This window comes from Hermetia illucens, chromosome 1 (assembly GCF_905115235.1).
Source record: "Hermetia illucens chromosome 1, iHerIll2.2.curated.20191125, whole genome shotgun sequence".
Taxonomy (NCBI): domain Eukaryota; kingdom Metazoa; phylum Arthropoda; class Insecta; order Diptera; family Stratiomyidae; genus Hermetia; species Hermetia illucens.
The window spans coordinates 221,120,336-221,140,047 of record NC_051849.1 but is presented as its reverse complement, the minus strand read 5'-3'; the positions used below and the strand labels follow the sequence as shown (position 1 = coordinate 221,140,047).

General features: G+C 41.0%; 1 protein-coding gene across 28 annotated transcripts in view; it reads right to left on the bottom strand.

Moving 5' to 3' along the window:
• Window positions 1-19,712, bottom strand: part of LOC119657979 (CD109 antigen-like) — a 103,819-nt gene that overhangs the window by 63,211 nt on the left and 20,896 nt on the right. For 20 of the 28 annotated variants that reach the window (XM_038065336.1, XM_038065306.1, XM_038065225.1 and 17 more), the window contains exons 1-11: window positions 15,127-15,341; window positions 8,084-8,261; window positions 7,776-8,009; window positions 6,392-6,642; window positions 6,002-6,329; window positions 5,762-5,938; window positions 5,566-5,696; window positions 5,387-5,501; window positions 5,178-5,324; window positions 4,989-5,112; window positions 4,782-4,919 (exon numbers count right to left, since the gene is read on the bottom strand). In XM_038065336.1, the coding sequence (XP_037921264.1) occupies window positions 4,782-4,919; window positions 4,989-5,112; window positions 5,178-5,324; window positions 5,387-5,501; window positions 5,566-5,696; window positions 5,762-5,938; window positions 6,002-6,329; window positions 6,392-6,642; window positions 7,776-8,009; window positions 8,084-8,261; window positions 15,127-15,245 (1,942 nt within the window). In that variant the 5' untranslated portion in view covers window positions 15,246-15,341. Of the gene's footprint in view, window positions 1-569; window positions 745-1,247; window positions 1,393-1,744; window positions 1,884-4,450; window positions 4,605-4,781; window positions 4,920-4,988; window positions 5,113-5,177; window positions 5,325-5,386; window positions 5,502-5,565; window positions 5,697-5,761; window positions 5,939-6,001; window positions 6,330-6,391; window positions 6,643-7,775; window positions 8,010-8,083; window positions 8,262-15,126; window positions 15,342-19,712 lie in introns of those variants that run through there. The other 8 variants (XM_038065398.1, XM_038065393.1, XM_038065366.1 and 5 more) reach the window with 6 other exon arrangements.

The window sequence follows — 19,712 nt, the reverse complement described above, 5'->3', positions numbered from 1 at the left end:
CGAAGCTTACTGCACATCATCAAAGGAGGTTTACAAAGTCTCCCTTGCGCTGATGCAAAAACTGCGGAAACATTATTTAGATGCCATCGTGTATTTCGTTACCATTATCAAGGAGGATGTAAAGTATATAAAGAATATAAGGAAAAAAGTGTGGCCGAAAGTATGAAGATTTATAAATCCCATAAATATTTTCGAGAGGCAAAAAGCTTAGATAGGAAAACTCTCGATTTTTTTCCTCATTTTAATTCTGGCACTGAGAAAGGCGGCAAACAGTTGTCGAAATATGCATAATTGTGGGGAAGATAAACTTATTTCGACTTTTAATTAAATTCTTATTTATCTTGGTCCTCCTCTTGATAGGACTGCAGAAGTTGTGGACGCCGGGTGATTGCATTATTAACATAAGGAAAAATCTAATAGTGAAATTTCTATGTTTTGGAAAAGAAAGATTTGAGAAGTAGAGCAGCTTATGTGCTACATCTAAAATAGTTAGACTAGAGCGAAAAGCTAATTTTGAATATCCGTTTCACTACGTGATGCAATGATTGAATATTTTCTCCAATACAAACCCAAAATCGTTAAAATCACTCCAAATCCAAGTTTGTGGGAAATTTTTCCTAACTTCCACTACTTCGACTTTCGAAGCAGCGTTTGTAATTCTCATCCTTTTCGTAGTTAGTACCTCAGGCGAGAATGTCGTGGATGCGTAAGTTGTGTATTCCAAGGACGGGTTTCTGGTTATAACTTTACGATAAGATTAAAAATTAAAAAAATATATATATAAAGAGAGGATTTGGTGTGGCCAATTAAGAAAGACATGTTATTCACTTCGGTCTTGAAAAAGTGTCCTGTGCTTAGAGTATTTACATGATCGTACTGAAATCCATTCACCTAAGTAACAATTCCTAAACTTTCATAGATTTTTTTTACGGTTCTACCATCTGATGTCTTGAAGATTTTAAGTGAAAGATGTATCCAAATTTTCTACCTAAATATAGAAACCAAAGCCAATTAAGATCTCCATAATTGCAACAATTACCAAGATCGTATATAGTCAACGTTCAGCCATAATTTTCAAACATATTGCTCCTTATAAAACAGCCAATAATGAATTTTGACTCTAAACCAAATCACCAATATCTATTTTAAAATGCTAAAAAGCCTACGTATATGGACATGCTGTGTTTTTATTGAGAACACCACTAAGTACTGTTAGGTAGTCAACGGAAAAACAGTTCAAAACACACCTATCAAATGTTTCCCAGACCCAAGTTTCGGGAAATTCCTTCCGAAGTTCTATCTCTGGGGCACTTGACGCGATTGAGCTATCAGAATCGACTGTATCGAATGACTCTAATGAAATAGAGAATCTATCCTCTACATATAGCACGGCTAGAAAATATTAATAAAATGATAGTCACAAGAAGTGGTAATAATTTAAAGCAAGTGTGTTGGACATAAGAATCCAATCGAACGGAAATATTATTGGTAAAGGATTTAAGACGGCTAACTTCTCTTTATTTAGATGTATGTATATTAGTATGATGAAGACGGCTCCTTTCTAAACTCCAATTTTCCCCATTAAAGCATAAACGCTACCGAAGTGCATAAACATAGTGAAAGCCGCAACACTTAATACTTTTAACCTAATATGAATTGTTTTTCTCGCTATAATAAATCAAATTTAGTGCAAATTTCCACGCCATGCATTTTCAACGGATAATCAAAATATAACTAAACGCACTTGTCTTCGTAAATCAATTCGTTCCATAGCCAAGTTTCTGGGAAGTCTTTACGAACTTTTATTTCAGAGCTTGACCATCTAGAACTTTGCGCTGAGACGGCTTTTATTTTATGAAATTTCCTTTTCAAATAAAATTCCACTGAAAATAAAATGGTTGAATAAGAAAAGTTCGTTGTTATCGGGACATTCTTTTTAAATTTTGAAAATTAAATCGAAAAAATAGCAGACTAAGGTGCAATACCCACTGAATGGTAAATCAACATTGAATTGAGGACTATTAATAATTGTTAATTTTTTTTCCGCCTCTTATATAGGCATCGAACTTTTCAGTCTCTGTTTAACTTTGCAACAGGGGAGAGATTTTTTCTAGAATACTTTATGTATCGCATCGATCCTACTCTGTTACTGAACGGAACAAATATTGAGAAAAAAATCAGAAAATTCCATACCGTGCATGTACCAGGTGTACTCCTAATTACTTTCCGGTTTTTTTTCGATAGATGGCATTCTATACTTTCTGTTCCGGTTGGTCACACATACCTGTCATTTTGTTTAGTTGTTGTCGAGTGTCTAAACTGCGTTGATGTTTCCCCAAAAAGCTCCTCCAGCAAGTTTTTATTGCACGTAAAGAAATGTCGGCGTTCGTACCGAATTTCGAGCATATACGCCATGCATTGCTTTTCATGTTCAATCAAGGAAAAAAAGTGTCCGAGAGCCACTGTGAACTTGTGGAAGTTTATGTAGATCGTGCATTAACACTTCGAACATGTGAAACGTGGTATTGACAATTCAAAAATGGAGATTTCGACCTGAACGACGCGGCACGCTCCGGCAAGCGAAAATCGTTTGATGACGCCGAATTGCAAGCATTATTGGATGAAGACAACACGCAAACGCAACGACAGCTTGGAGATACGTTGGGAGTTTAACAGCAAGCAATTTCGAAACGTCTGCGAGCCATGGGAAAAATTCAGAAGCGTGGAAAGTGGGTGTCGCATGAACTGACCGAGAGACAAATGGAGAAACGAAAAGTGACGTGTGAATTGCTGCTTCAACGGTAGAAAAGGAAGTCTTTTCTCCATCGTATTGTTACGGCCGACGAAAAGTGGATTGTCTTGGAGAACCCTAAACGCAACAAATCGTGGGTGAGTCCAGGTGAAGCATTGACATCGACTGCACGACCAAATCGTTACGATCGGAGGGTCATGCTGTGTGTGTAGTGGGATCAGACCTGTGTGATCTACTTTGAACTGCTGAAACCTAGTGGAACTTTGAACGCCGTTCGTTACAAACAACAAATGCAAGATTTAAGCCGAGCGATTGCGAAGAACCGACCAAAATATTAAGAAAGACAGAAGAAGGTGATTTTGCTCCACGACAACGCACCATCGCATAAGTCGAAAGTCGTTTGCGACACGCTGGAAAAACTCTAGTGGGAGGTGCTTAACCATGCGGCTTACTCATCAGACCTGGCCCCATCGAATTACTACCTATTTGCTTCGTTGGGTCAAGCACTTTCTGAGAAGCGCTTCGACTCCTACGAAAATTTGCGAAAATGACTCACTGAGTGGTTCACCTCCAAAGAGAATTCTACTGGCGTGGTATTCACAAATTACCAAAAAGATGCCAAAAATGTGTAGAAAGCGGTGGAAAATATTCCGAATAAAATAACTATTACAGTTCCCTTGGAATTATGTGTTTTATTTACAAAAAAAAAAAAACAGAAATTAATTAGGAATACACTCGGTAGCATCTCAATCTCAAATGAATTTGCATTCTTTATGAAACCGCAGAAAGCCGAATTGCCGAGTCAGCCATTGGCAAAAATGTATAACATTTACCTACTAAAGAGTGCAGTTAGCGCCATCTTTACAATGGAAATGTTCATCAATGTTAACATTCAGAGGATATTTCACCAAATTTTAATCTCAGTGACTTTCAACTCTTCAGAGGGGAATTCATCCGTCGAAAATAATTCTCATCCGATGAGGCAGCTGAAGATGAATTATGGACATTTATTGAAAAAAGTAGTAAATTAAGAGTAAATTATGAGAGCAGATAACCAGGTATTCTTATGTAAGCTAGGTATTTTGTAAGGAGCTTGAACATATATGCATATTTAAACAATGATAATTCTATGATAAATAAATGGTGAAAGGAGGACAACCAATTAAGGTATAAGGTATTTGAAAAGTGAACAAAATACACGTGAAAATTTCGTTGAAAGCAGAAAGCATTCAAATTTTACAGTAATTATGGTAGCTACTACTTTGATAATCTATCCTCAGTAGAATGTAATGTAGTGAACTTGATTCTTTAAGTTCTTTGAACCCATCAACTCAGCAGTGCAATTATGAAGTCATAATAATTTGTTCAAATTTCGCCCATGATTTTGTTCTAACAAAAGATGGTAGCCGTCGATTTTGAATATAACTAGGAATGCACTTCTCCAATAATAAATTTACGAAATTTCCAGTAACAGAACAATGACCATACTTTTTACCTCAACCCATTTAAAACGGTTTAATTTCATTAGTTGCATTCACGCATCTAAGTGAATTCTGTTTTCAAAGCAAAAAAAAAAAAAAATCAAAAAGGGAATGTATATTATTAAAATGCCGACAATAAGCAGACAAAACAGGGTCAGTTCCTTCCAAAAAACAATGCGATTAATAGCAATGATAGTAGACATTAAGCTGGACGAACCCCACTGTCTTCTTTAGATCCCATATCCATGTCTCTGGAAATTCTTTTCGAACTTGAGGTGTACCTAAACCATTTGGGGCATAGTCCGCATCAGTTTCCAAAACTGATATGGGCATTGCGGAATCGTAAAATACGCCAGGAGGGAGCTCGAACGCTTTATATTGAATTTCAAAGTGTACAAAATGAAAATATAGAAAATAAAGATATCGACGTTATGATTTTGTTTTGCGTTTTCGAAAACATAATCGTAGAACGTTTTTTTTTTCAAAGTAATGTAGAGAATCTTCTTTCTACAGTGGATTATATGAAACTATTAAAATCTACTACTTACGTGGTGGCAATGTGTAATTAGCGTTTGTGAACGTAACTACACCAGCTTGATTTCCAGGACTTCCGTAGCGAGAGTAATGAGTGTAGCCTTCGTAAGAGCGGAGCTCACTGAAGATATCGTTTTTACTCAAATCATTACCTGTCACGAAAATGGAGTATTATCAATTGCAAAAATTAACTAAATGCTGATTAGGTTGACTCTACACACCTTGTTTAAGCAATAAAACACTTTGGTCTACTCCAAGGAGTCCAACGAAAGAGTTCGGACTAGTTTTCACCTTAATATTCACATCCTCGCCAGGCTTGACTTCTTCGGCTGTTTCAATTTTGATCTATGAAATAGAACAGAATATCATCCTTAAATTCGTTTACAAATGATTCAAATAAAAATACATACCTGATTTTTTAGGTTTTCTCCTAAATCCATTATTGTTTCGCTCCACAAAAGTTCGCCGTCTTTGATTGACTGAATATACAAATGGGCGTTTGGTACCATCTCGATGGTGGGTTTGACTGTGAATGTGTGGCGTTTTTTGTCTGGCAGCTTAAAATATAAAAAAATTCAATGAATAACGGACACAGATATATGCATTTAGATCGTCTTACATCTTTGATGATGTCTGATTTAAGGATATTCCCTTTTCCGATAATCTGGTATGAAATATGATCTAACTCCTTGCTCGATGTTACTTCCACTTCTACATCCTTATCCAAACTAGGCCTGAAAAATTGAGAATCGTAAAATTTCTAAGAACTAATATGTTTTTATGTTTTTTGTATATTACTTGTCGGTTTTAATTTGGGCTTTCAATGGAGTTTGTTCATCGTGGGGCGGGAAAAACGGCCTTGGTGGGTTTAGGACTTCAGTGTGTTTCCGTAAGTGAGCGAAATGACTTTCAACATTACCATATTTTCCCTGAAATAAAGCCACAAAATTGTATGTTTCTCTTTCTATGATCTTATTGCAAAGTTTCTACTTACAATGAGTGAAACAAATTCAATATCGGGGAATGTCAAACTGAATGCAGCCTCTCCATTTTCGTCTAATTGATGCTCAGTTTCGTTTGTATTAGGTTCATTGTATCCTCTTGAGATGCTGACCTTGAGTGGTTGTTTAGAGTCGCGAACAGGCGTTCCATCCTTTTGTATAACTTTAACCTGATAATAAGTGTTACTTGAAATCAAGCTTATTCTTAAATGTTTAAAAAATCGCCTGCATACTTTGAATGTGACTGGCTTGCCTGGCTCGAAAGTATATGAAATATCCTCTCCTCGAATTTCATATTTATCTCGATGTACTGTTACGTCTGCTGAACCATTTTGCTTATTTCCGGTAAGTTTCTCCTCGACTACAGCTGTAACCGTCATTTGTTTATCCCAGTCATTTTTCCTATCGAATAGTAACTCGAATTCAACTGGAGCTTTTCCATCAATGGGCACTGTTTTTTTAGTTTCTCCCTGAATGGCAGCGCCTGATGCAAACATGTAAGAATGTTTGGGAGCGACAGTAACTTCTGCTGTTCCCTTTACTGGTTTTCCGTAAGTATATCTGTAGATAAAGGAAAACGTAAAGAAACCCTAGTCTTGCTTTCATTTAAAGCTATGTCTTACTTGGCTCGAATTGTAGCGCGAATTTTTCCATCTTCGAAATATGCGTGTTTTTCAGCATCGACAATAACTTCGAATTTGGGTAGTACATACTCCTCTACACCAAATTCCTTGTCTCGGGTTTCACCATCGATATCAACGTTTATTTTCCATTTTCCCAGAACGGGCAGTTCTGATAGTTGGATTTCATCTGAGAACACTCCTGTTGTCAATTGGATGTTCTTCAATTGTTTAATGATATTTTGTTTTCCATCCTGTGGAGAAATAAAAATAAATTTGAGAGAATAAAAAAAATCAAATTAATTATGTTTATATTTTTAACAGCAAATCAATAAATGCTGATGCGGATGTTCCCATTTCGGACGCAATCAGAGATAACACCCTCACTTATCGAACATAACACCGCGGGGCGGTGTTTATTGTCTTTAGTAGTCGGACAGCGCTCAGAACAGGGCGGGCAACACTACGGTAGATGCTAGATTAGCGTCGATCGATGTGGACTGCCAATTTGCACAGATAGATGAAGTAAATTTAAGGCTGCAGTACATCATTGACTGAGAGAATCGATTTTAGGTTCATAAATCGCTCAGTTTTCGGTAGTCAAAAACCTTGTTTCATCCAGATTCAGTCGCTGCCTGTGTGACATGGGAAGATCATTTCATTGTTAGGCCAGTTGCTCGAGATCAGTTTTGTTGTGACACGGGTCAACTAACAACCCATGATATCAAGTTTCATTGTGATGGAAGGCGGTTAATAATATGTGGATATGCTGTTACGTATGCAGGGATATTGTAAGACAACTAAGTTTTCATTCCTTGGTGGCGCATCAACCACACCTACGCGCCATCGCTCGCAATTACCTGACATGCTCTTCAGCTCCCCTTACGACCTCCAGAGACGCTTGCACTCGTCCTCTACTGTTCTCCGTCAAGTGCCCTTGGGGCGACCCATTCATCAGTCATCTTGGAAGACTATTTTTTGTCTTCGGCAGATTAGAGAAGTTATTGGTCAATTCAAGATTATCTATATAAGGAGAAGTAGTGTACAGTGGAACTTTCTTGATTGCTTACACTTTAAGCTATGATCGAGTTCCAAGACCACAAAAATTCAACTTTGAAAAGTAAAAATTGAAAGTTGTTACCCGAGAGGCGGGGACGAGGGGCATTTTGAATATCTTTGACTTCAGTTGCTAATACTCTTTTGGGTCCAGGCAGGTTGGTTATTCTAGCATGGATTGCTTTCACGAAGAGCAGTATAAAAAAAAAATAGTATGAAGTAGAATCCCAGATTTCAAAAGGAGAAGAGTTAAAACTATAACAAGGCATCCGGCACAGAAGTAAACTACATAATATGGGAAAATTTGAATTACAAAATCGTACAAACTTACAGTTATCTGGATATCAATTGGAGAGGTGATTTTCGCTGGTCTAGTTGCCGAATCCAAAACTAAAACACGGTAGCGAACTAAGTCGCCAGGTTTATAGAGAGCCTTGTCAGTTTGAATGAGAACTGAGTTATATTTCTTAGCTACACGTAAAACAGACTCCTCCTTGAATTCTGCTCCTCCAGATCCTTCGACTTTGATCTTGTATTCATTATCATCACTCGGAATTTTAGGTACCTGAAAGAGAAATTATAATTTTGTTTCTTTTTTGCAAAGAAAATCTCGCGGGTCATAATATGTTGAATACATACATTGAATTGCACGATTTGTGTTGTATGCGGTTCAACTTCGACTGTTTGGGAATCAGTGTAATCTGGGCCGGTTATATCAATTTTGCATTTGATTGGCTTATCAGAATTATGTGTTGTAACAGATACATTATACGGAGTATTTGAACGAATTGTACCCGGAGCAGTGACGGTATAGTAGCTGCAAAAGAAAAAAAAAATTTTTCATTAATATTAAGGTACAAACATGTATATTGTAATCTTTACTTAAAAAAACTTTAAAATTCATTTATTTTTGTGAGCATGGGGTATGTGTATCTCGTTGTCATCGTGCTCCGAGCTGGAATAACAACACCACCTAGAATCCCCTCTGACAATCAGGTGAGAGTTAACACTGAACCCATCCATAACACAGCCCTCCACGACACCTATAAGAGGGAAATGGATGCCGCAATAACCGCAGTCAACAGAGGACCTGGAGATGAAGCATCAACAAATGATCTTCACAACCACCTGGAGAATGTTATCATTGATACGGCTATAAAGATATTTCGTCCCAGCCAAGCGAAGCGACTTCACAGACGGAAAAAGGAAGCCTGGAAGAACCAACAAGTCAGTGAACTAGAAAAGTACAGGGAGCAATCGCACCAGGCGCGGAAGTTTTACCAACAACAGGATGAAGCCTTATACACCTCGATGCTCATTCTGCCGAGACAAAGAGGGAAATCTGATTTCCGACAGAATGGGCATATTGGAGCGATGGGTTGAGTACTTTGATGAGCTACTGAACAACCAGAACATCGGCGAGTTGGAGGCGGCCAGTTACACCAAGTGGTTCATCAACTGATGCTCAAGGTATGGGACAGCGAATCAATGCCTGACGATTGGCAACGAGGCATAATCTGTCTCATACATAAAAAGGGAGATATCACACAGTGCAGCAATTATAGAGGTATCACGTTGCTGAGTTCCATCTATAAGATGTTCTCCACTATCTTGCTAGGCCGGATAGCCCCATACGCCCAAAACATCATTGGCCCATACCAAAGAGGCTTCACTCCAGGCAAATCAGCAACAGATCAGATTTTCTCTCTGCGGCAAGCGATGGTTAAACTGTTGGAATATGGACAACAGTTGCACCATCTATTCATCGACTTTAAAGTCGCCTATGATAGCATAGCCAGGGTAAAACTGTATACAGCCATGAGAGAATTCGGTATTCCAACGAAATTAATAAGACTGACTAGGCTGACCCTGACCAATGTGCGAGGCCAGATAAAAGCAGCAGGATCACTCTCAAGACCATTCGACATCAACAACGATCTACGACAAGGGGATGCGCTATCATGCGTCCTCTTTAACATGGCCCTCGAGAAAGTGATTCGTGATGCTGAGTTAAATGCAAGAGGTACGATCCTCTTTAAGTCCACCCAACTACTGGCCTATGCTGACGATATCGACATCATGGGATGAACCACCCGAGACGTACAAACTGCCTTCATCCAGATCGAGCAGGCGGCAATCGGGGCGAGATCTTGAGTTGCACATCAATGAAGGCAAGACAAAGTATATGGTGGTAACGTCAGCACCGAAGACCAACCAACCAACAACATCAAACCGCACTGGTCAAACAGGAAGAATAAGGATAGGAGAATACAACTTTGAGACCGTTGATAATTTCTCCTATCTAGGGTCGAAAATCACAACCGATAACAGTTACGATGATGAAATCCGCGCACGGTTATTGTCAGCCAACAGAGCCTATTTCAGCTTACAAAAACTGTTCCGCTCGAAACGTCTCACCATAGAGTCAAAGCTCTTACTGTACAAGACTATGATGTTGCCAGTCCTCATGTATTCCTCGGAAACTTGGGTTCTTAGCAAGAAAAATTGCGAACTCTTGGCCGCGTTCGAGAGAAGAATCCTCCGAAGAATTTTTGGCCCCATACATGAGGATAGACGATTCCGTAGCCTACACAATGACGAAATCTGTGAGCGATACCATGACCGTGGATAAAATCCGGCTCAATAGGTTACGGTGGGCGGGTCACTTAATCCGTATAGATGAGGATGATCCCACCCGGAAAGTCTATAAGGGCAATATCTGTGGTAGAAAAAGAAGACGAGGCAGACCCTGTCTAAGATGGACGGATGGCGTAGGGATATCGAATTGGTGGACCTCGGCGCAAAACCGGGATGTCTGGAGTTCCTTATTAAGGCAGGCCTAGACCGGATACCGGTTGTTGCGCTGCTGATGATGATGATGGGGTATGTGTAAGAGGTCTTTAGAATCCAATAAATCCATCTGTTGCCAATCAAGCGGAAATGTCTAATACTGAACATCAGAGAACTACGATTTCACGCACTACATGAAAAGTCTATCAATCCACTATATCACTTTGGCATAGTAAGTGTAGATCTAAGACATTCGCCTATAAACAATGTTAAACCATCCTTTGGTGAATAGGCTACATACCGCATAAGCGCAAGAACCTAAACGAGATCATCACTAAGGGGAAATGTGTACAACAGGAATCGAAAAGTCTGTTTGTGAGCCAGGAGGCAAACAACCACCAGTAACAGATAAATTTCTAGATGTAACAGAAAGCCCAGAATAACGCAGTTCCGGTTTAAGGTCGTATTCCTAATTAACATAGTATGATCGCACAAGTGTTCACAGGTTGCCTAGGAGAATGGTTCGCCCACAGAATGGAAATGGCAAAGAGTGGTACTGATTTTTAAACCGACTAAGCTGACAAACCAATTCGTCTCTTGATTATAATAAGCAAGCTTGCTGAAAACAAGAATCATAATTGGTTACATCGAATAATTAATAGTAGCGGTGGCTTGTCAGTCTGGTAGTTGGCGGAGAGGTCAATCGTTGGTGGCCCCCAAAATTAAAAATGCGTTGAACCTTACGAACATGAAGTATACTGTCGACGTTCTCAACGTGGCAAAAGCGTCAAACCATCTCCTGAGTGCTATCACGGACTACTTCAAGAGAGTGACAACTGGATTACGATCCAGGCAAATTTTCAAAAACTTATAACACAGGGTGTGCCTTGGCACCCTTGCGATTGAGAGTAACTAAACAGACCGTTGACTTGGAACTTTCTGAACATAAAATGGAGATAGTGTTTATAACAAAAGGGTGAACACATTATCCACCCCTAAAATGCCTCGGGGTAATACTCGACTCAAAGCTGAAACCACATTTGAAGAATATTGATAAGCATCTATCAATAACTTGACGCTAGTGGGGATTCTATAATACCAACTATAGATGTCCCGAGGTATAGTCGAAGACAACTTTTATCATGAATTATTGTTTTTTATGCGCACCAGTAGGCGTATCGGCGCTAAATATCCTAGCACGTTCTATTTCAAACTGAATATCGAATAACTGCATTCCAAATGTGCTATGGATCGTTGTCTGCCCGGCAAACAAAGTGGGAGCAGAGCTACTGAACAAGTGGTTCATACAAAGGCTTATCACCGAAGGCAGGGTGAAATCGACTGTCTGGCATCCTGGCCTACACCGTCGCTCCATCTGAGGCAGGGTTTGCCACGTGTTCTTTTTCTTCGTCTACCATAGATATGGCCCTTATAGACTTTCCAGGTTGAATCATCCTCGCCCATACGGAGGCGGTCGTGGTATCACTCATAAATTTTATCGTTAAAGAGGATTCAGAATAGTCCATCCTCATGTAGGGGACAAAAAATTCTTCGGAGGGTTCTTCTCTCGAAAACGGTCAAAAGTTCGCAATTTTATAATGAATGTGTGTTCGCGGTGTTTCTAGCGAATGATTTAAGGAATTAAATGGCAACACCGTCCCCGTCGTTAATAGTGACTATTTTATTCACTATATATCGATATTTGGGGAACAATTTGGTGGTGTTGCGTTTTTAATTTGGCGATTTTTTTTGTTAAAAACCCAGGTCTTCGAGGAATATATAAGCACCGGCAAGATCATAGTCTTGTACAGTAAGAGCTTTGACCCTATGATGACACGTTTTAAGCTTTGATTTAAAATAGCCCATTTAAGAAATGTTAATTGATCTATTTTGCCTCTAGTGGCGAATAATGTATGGCTATAATAAAACTTAGCCCAAACATTTTAATATTCCTCATAATTCCTTCACCATAAGGTTTTTAAAAAAATCGTCACCACAAATTTGCTGCATTCTTTTAACAAAAAAGTGATGCTTTAGCTCCATTTTTCCGCCCTTGACCCTAGGCAACGCGCCCTTTGATTCCTTATTTGAATCTCGCTCTATGACATTTTACAACTGACAAAAGCGTCTCTGAACGTCCTGTGATCAGAGGAGAAGAGGGACGCGAAAAGATTCGTAAGCCCTCCAACTTCGAGGAGTAGGTAATTCTTGCGAATTCATTTCTACGAACAAATGGTTCCCGAAATATCGGTATTTGCAAGAATAAATATCCACACCAACGAAAAAGAAACAACAAGTTTTTTATTATTTCAGATAATTAATCGTTGGAAACACCCCATAATTTCACTCAGATGCAAACAATACGTTATTTCTTTTCTGAGAAATCACGATTTTAAAAACATTCTACAAATTGCACTCTCATCCATTTTAAACAACAGACAAGGTAATATCCAAATTCGCGAAAAAAATCCTGTAGAAGCTGCGTCACCTGCAATCGAAGGCAACACATAAGCTAGACTTTCCGTAAAGAGTCAGGCGAAAATGCTTGCAATGGATTCAGGGACCACCAATTGGACTCAAGAAATGTGAAACAATTTCATCGTTCCCCCAACCCAACACAAAATGATGCAACACGGTGCACATGTAGCGGTTCACAGCCACAGAATAGTTTTGGAGTAATTCTCATGTGATAGACGGATAGATAGACATTGAACCGATTTTAATAAAGTTTTGTTTCACACAAAATATCCATATCAGTATTTTTAGTATTTTCTCTTTATAAGTCGAGAAGTCGGGAAAAGCTACTAGACGGTTATTTGAGAGCCTCTCGACTCCATCCAGATAAGGCCTACGACCGAACACATCTTAGCGAGACTAATGGCAAATATCGGGGGTGCTACGTCTAGCAAGCGACGTCTCCTGATGAGTTCAACGCAGTTTGTCCTGTTCTACGGCGCAGAGGTATGGGCTGACGCTCTTAGCAATGAGGTATACCGTAAGCGTAAGCAGGTGGCATCTGCGTACCGCACTGTCTCTGAACTGACCGTGATGGTGATCTCAGGAGTGATCCCCGTTGTCCTTCTTGCTAAGTAGCGTCAAACCATATACAACCGCAAGGGAGAAGAGCCAAGGGAGGTAGTTGCTCGTGAAGAACGGCAACGCACCCTAGATTATTAGCAATTCTCTTGACAAAATGAAACTAGAGGCAGATGGACCGCGCGGCTCATTGGCAACTTAGATGCTCCTTACCTAGTTCTTAAGTGGGCATGGAGGTTTTCAGTCTCACCTACACAAGATTGAAAAGGCATAATCTCCTGATTGTGTGTTTTACAATAGAGTTGTGGACGACGCCCATCACACCTTTTTTTCTTGTGGAAGGTTGAATGGGACTCGTCAGCACCTCTATTTAAACACAGGGGATCTCTCTCCAGACAACATTGTCGAGGAGATGCTGAGGAGCGCTGACAAGTGGAGACGTGTTGCCAATTACGTTCGGGTCCTTCTCGTTGCAAAGAAGATAGAGCTCGACCGGAGGAGAAGCCGGATGGCAGGGGGTTCCTTGAACTGACAATTTCCTTCCTTCTCTCCTCTCCCTTCGGGGAAATAAATTCCCTGATTTGAAGGCTCCGCAAGATGGGAGATTCCGGGGCTAGCGTGAAGTAATGTGACAAACGGTTTCAGGCTAGCTGTCTGACGATAGGGAGGTGTTAAGTTGGTAGTCTGATGACGTACCGTTGCGGGAATCCAATACTCTGTGCGTAAATGCATTCACCTATCCCACCCCAAAAAAAAAAAGGTTATGGAAAGAGAATAGACATCGAAGAAAGAAGGGGCTAGGCAACGTCTTAAATCAACTCGGACAATTCATGAACCAAAGGTGGCGAGGCCATAATTAAATTCATGACAATTTTTATTAAATATTAACCGTAAAAATATCCTTTCAGCAGATAAGTAAAACAAAACAAAATTTGCTCCTTTAATATTGTCTTTGGATTTTTTATTCTGCAATTGGAATCAATACAATGCATCAATTGAATTAAAATCTTTACCCTTTTTCACAATTGACACAGTTTTACAGGAAAATGTTTCGAGCATTGTTTCCCAGTTCTGTATTTCTTCAGAAAATTCCGAGGAAAATTATGAAACGGTGAACCGATACTTGTGGGTATATTTTTAGACAAAATCACGGAATTCATAACAAATAATTCTGATATTCAAGACGTACTCTATCAATAAAATCTTCAATGATTCATAAATTATTTCACCATTCGAAAAATTGGAAAAAAGTTGAGTAGCTACATATGCGCCCGCTAATTGCACATTTCTCAAAACAGAGTCGTGTATAAACAATGATGACGTAATAGGGGAAACCCCCCAACCGGAATGTCTGTATTGTCGCTTCCAAAAGCTACATCAATCAGCTGATGGATAAAAACACAAACACCGGGAACACGCAACATCTTTTCTGAGAAATCTAGCAGAGTTTTGAATTGTTTCTAAGTGTGTAGGAATCTTTTTCCAAGAGAGCTGAGAATTTTGTAATTATTCGGTCAATTGGCCCAACACCGCCATGGCTATCAGCGGGATGACTCATGTTAGTGGCCTTTTACGTAGAACCAGACTAGCATTGGTCAGAGTGAGGTGAAATTACCTTATCGAGTTTGCTAGTGCAGAATGTCAAGTACTTTGTGCTGATAAAGATTGATTAAAGAGCGATAGGTGCCATATAGCAAAGTAGGCGTACTTATTTGCAGCTTTATAGGAGCAGCACACTATCTCGTTTCACGTATTTCAGGTTAAAATGTCCTTTATTCAACTAAGTTCCCCACCTCATGGATAGTATTAAAAATTGTTGTGAATACAAATGATAGGATTTCCTTGTTAAAACTCACTTTTTGATGGGCTCGCTAGGAATAGCGCTTGCTAGAACTTCTTTGGTCACACTTGGATCCATTTTCAGAACGTACGGACACAATCCAAAGATAACAAAGATGCACAGCAATGTTTGCATTAACTAGTGAAATTCCAAAGGTAAAATAGGAACAATGTTTCCCCGTTCACTTCAGAAACTGTATTGAGAATCCAGCGATGGTCGACACTAGGTTAGTTATAGCCGACACCATGGCGACCGACTGTGATGACGAGAGTCATATCAAAGTATTCTCCCACTAAATATGTATGTGCATAAATTACGTATTGTAAATATAAACATCACAACTCTCGCCATCTATACCTAAAATAAAAACTTTGCGGGGCAGCTTGGTTGGAAAAGCTTTTCTGTATTCCAAGCAGCTCGCACAGCGGAAGCAGTCACGCCATGTCGCACATAAGCCCGATGGCAACGGACGTAGTCGGGTGTATATTGGGTGCGTGGAGTTAGTGACGACTTCTGAGAAGCAAGTCTACTACGATTTTTGTCAAAAGTTTCTGATGGTGTAGAAAGTTGTTATTTATTAATAAGTCTAGCGAATAAAATCGTAGCTCTCTTAACTACAATAAATTTTAATTCATGTATATACACTAGAACAAACTCTCCGGTGCGCAAATTGGTAGGATTGGCACGACAGATGAACTGGAGTCAAAGGTTGGGGCTCGTACCCTGCTAAGTACAGCAAAAGACCCTGCCTCCGTGGTGGAAGCTGACCAGAGAAATCTTCAACATCTGCTACAGGCAAAAATATTGGCAGCCATACAAGGACTGCCTGAAGAAGTACAAATCGGCCATCAGGACTGCCAAGAGGCGGTCTTGGCTGGACTATTGTCAGAACATCGAAAGCACTATTGAATCCGCGAGGCTCAGTAAGATTCTGTCCAAGGAACATAAGAACCCATCCTTCCTTAAGAAGTCGGAAGGCTCCTGGACGGAATCTTCTAGTGAAACCTTGAAGCTACTGGCTCAAACGCACTTTCCCTCCAGCGAGGAGGAGTTGTGAGTTGGAACCGTTCTAGGAGGGTTTGCGGCAACCCCAGCTGTGCGAGACTTTTAAATCGGTAATTACCGAGGATAGGATCGGCTGGGCTATAAACAGCTACAAATCTCCAGGCCCAGATGGCATAATGCCAGTCATGCTACAGAAGCAGCAGGAAGGGGTTGTGCCGTGACTTGTTGAGATTTACCGGAGCTGCATCTATTTAGAATACGTACCGCAGTCCCGGAGGCGCGCACGAGTAGTTTTCATACCGAAAGCGGGCAGGCGCGGCCATGAGTCCGCGAAGGATTTTCGACCAATCAGCCTGACCTCTTTCGTGTTGAAGACCCTAGAACGCGTCCTGGACATTCACTTAAGGACGATTATGGAGAGAACACCTTTCTCTAAGTCCAGCATGCCTACCTCAAAGGAAAATCCACAGAAATCGCCCTCCACGAGGTAATTGGCACGGTTGACCGGTCGCTGCAGTACAAGCAGTATATCCTTGCTACCTTCTTGGATATAGAGGGAGCTTTCAACAACGTCAGTACCAACGCCATCAAGGAAGCCTTGACCGGTATTGGATTGGAGGGGCATCTCACCCATTGGATTATATCCATGCTGAGTACCAGGATAATCCAGTCGGATCTGGGAGGCAACCACTTGACCAGAGCTGTGAACAGAGGCACGCCTCAGGGTGGCGCCATCTCACTGGTGCTCTGGTTAATAGTAATGGACAGCAGCGGGGTGAAGGTGGTGGCGTATGCTGACGACTTGGTGATATAGTATCAGGGATGTTTCCGTCCATTATGAGCGACATCATGGAAGGAGCATTGCGAAAGGTGTGCCTGTGGGCCGCAAGATGCGGACTCAGCATAAACCCAACCAAAACGCAAATGATGCTATTCACCACCAAGACAAGGATACCTGAATTCCATTTACCATGGCTTAATGAACAAAGATTGGTTCTTACCTCTAATGTAAAGTATCTGGGTGTATGGATCCTAAGGATCCTAAGCTAAATTGGAGGTTGAACACAGAACTGAGGGTTAAGAGGGCCTGTATAGCCTTCTATGCCTGTAAGAGAACCTTTGCAAAGAAATGGGATCTCCGGCTGAGGATGGGTCTCTGGATGTACACCGCTGTAGTGCGTCCGAGACTGACGTACGGCTCTATTGTATGGTGGCAGGCTTTGAAGAAGAAATACAATAGAATGAAGCTTAATAGGATTCAAAGAACTGCGTGTGCAGGTGCTACGCGAGCTCTGCAGTCCTGCAAATAGATTAAACCGGGTTTCATTTGAGAAAATAACAGATTCTCAGAACGATTGTAACTTTTGAACAAAACCCTTTGTAAATTCCGAACGCCGCTTACGATTTAATTTGATAATATATGGCTTCTTCTTAGAAATTCGGCCGAAAAAACACTTTCCCGTTACTTGTTTTGCATAGTTTGGGAACTAACGGTTACTCCACGTCGCATGGCATGTTTGTAGCGATGGTATGAGCTCTTGTACACGGCTTATCATGGAGAGTTTCTAGAATTCTAGACACCCCGGTTTTGCGCCGGGGTTCACGAATACGATATCCCTAAAAGCTGTCTGACCTCCTGACCTACGCCATCGCTTCATCTCAGGCAGGGTCTGTCTCGTCTTCTTTTTCTACCATAGATATTGCCCTATTCCATACGGATTAAGTGACCCGCCCACCGCAACCTGAAAGGAGAAATTTTCAACGGTTTCAAAGTTGTAGTCTCCTATCTTTATTGTTTTCGTTTGACCAGTGCAATTCGATGTTGTTAGTTCTTTGGTTTCTGGTGCTGAAGTTGCCACCATGCACTTCCAGGGCCAGGTTAAAGAGGACGCATGATAGGGCATCCCCTTGTTCTAGACCGTTATTGAATGCGAATGGACTCAAAAGTGATCTTGCTGCTTTTATCTGGCCCCGCACATTGGAATTCTCGCATGGGCGTGTACAGTTTTACCCTGGCTATGCTGCCATAGGCGGTTTTAAAGTCGGTGAAAAGATGGTGCAACTAATGGCCATATTCCAGCAGTTTTTCCATCCCTCGCCGCAAAGAGAAAAACTGATCTGTTGCTGATTTGCTTGGAATGAAGTCTCCTTGGTATGGGCCAATCATTTTCTGGGCGAATGAAGCTATCCAACCTAGCAATATAGCGGAGAATATCTTATAGATATAGATGGTACTCAGCAACGTGATATCTCTATAATTGCTGCACTGCGTGATACCTCCCTTTTTATGTATGGGACAGATAATGCCTCGTTGCCGGTCGTCAGGCATTGATTCGCTGTCCCACACTTTGAGCATAAGTTGACGAACCGCTTGGTGTAATTGGTCGCCTCCATATTTAACCAATTCGGCTATAATTCATCGGATCCTGGCGAATTATGATTTTCAAGCCGGTGAATTGCACGGACTATTTCTTCTATACTTGGTGGTGGCAGTTTTTATCCGTCGTCTTAAGTTGGCGGGACCTCCAATTCGCTGATGTTCTGGTTGTTGAGCACTTGATCAAAGTCCTAAACCCCTCGCTCCAATATGCCCATTCTGTCGGAAATCAGATTTCCCTTTTTGTCTCGACAGGATAAGCATTGAGGTGTGTAAGGCTTCATCCTGCTGACTTGTTGGTAAAACTTCCGCGCCTAGTGCGGTTGATCCCTTTACTTTTCGAGTTCACAGACCTGTTGGCTCTCCCAGGCTTCCTTTTTCCGTTTGTGAAGTCGTTTCTCCGCCCGCCAGAGTTCGTGGTAAGTCTCCGTGCGTGCCCGCGTCCTTTGAGAATGCAACATTACTCAGTATGCAGCATTCTTCCGTTCCGTTGCTAGTTTACACTCATCGTCAAACCAGCCGTTCCGACTTTTTTTGCGGCTGGGGCCAAGTATGTTTGTGGCCGTATTTATGATAACGTTCTTCAGGTGATTGTGATGATCATTTGTTGATGCTTCATCTCCAGGATCTTTGTTGACTGCGGTTATTGCGGCATCTATTTCTCTGACATCTGATTGTCAGAGGGGATTCCGGGTGGTGTTGTTATTCAAGCTCGGAGCACCATGCCAGCGAGATAGTGATCCCAGTCTATATTGGCCCCACTATATGTTCTGACATTAATCAAGGCTGAAAGGTGGCGGCGCTCGATCAACACGTGGTCAATTTGGTTGAAAATGGTCCCGTCTGGAGAGGCCCACGTATGTTTGTGGACCGCTTTCCGCGCAAACCAGGTACTTCCAACAACCATTTCATGTGACATGGCTAATTGAATAATCCGCAGTCCGTTATCATTTGAATTTAGGTGAAGTTAGGGGGGCCAACGTATCGTCTGAATACGGGCTCCATCCCTATTTGGCTGTTAAAATCCCCAAGTATGATTTTGATAACATATCTGGGGCAGGCTTCGACGGTTCGTTCTACTGCCTCGTAGAAGGTATCCTTCTCCGACTCTGCAGTCTCCTCTGTAGGGGCGTGAACGTTAATGAGGCTTATATTTCTAAATTTGCCTTGCAAACGCAGAGTGCATAGCCGTTCGCTTATGTTTTCAAAGCCGATAACAG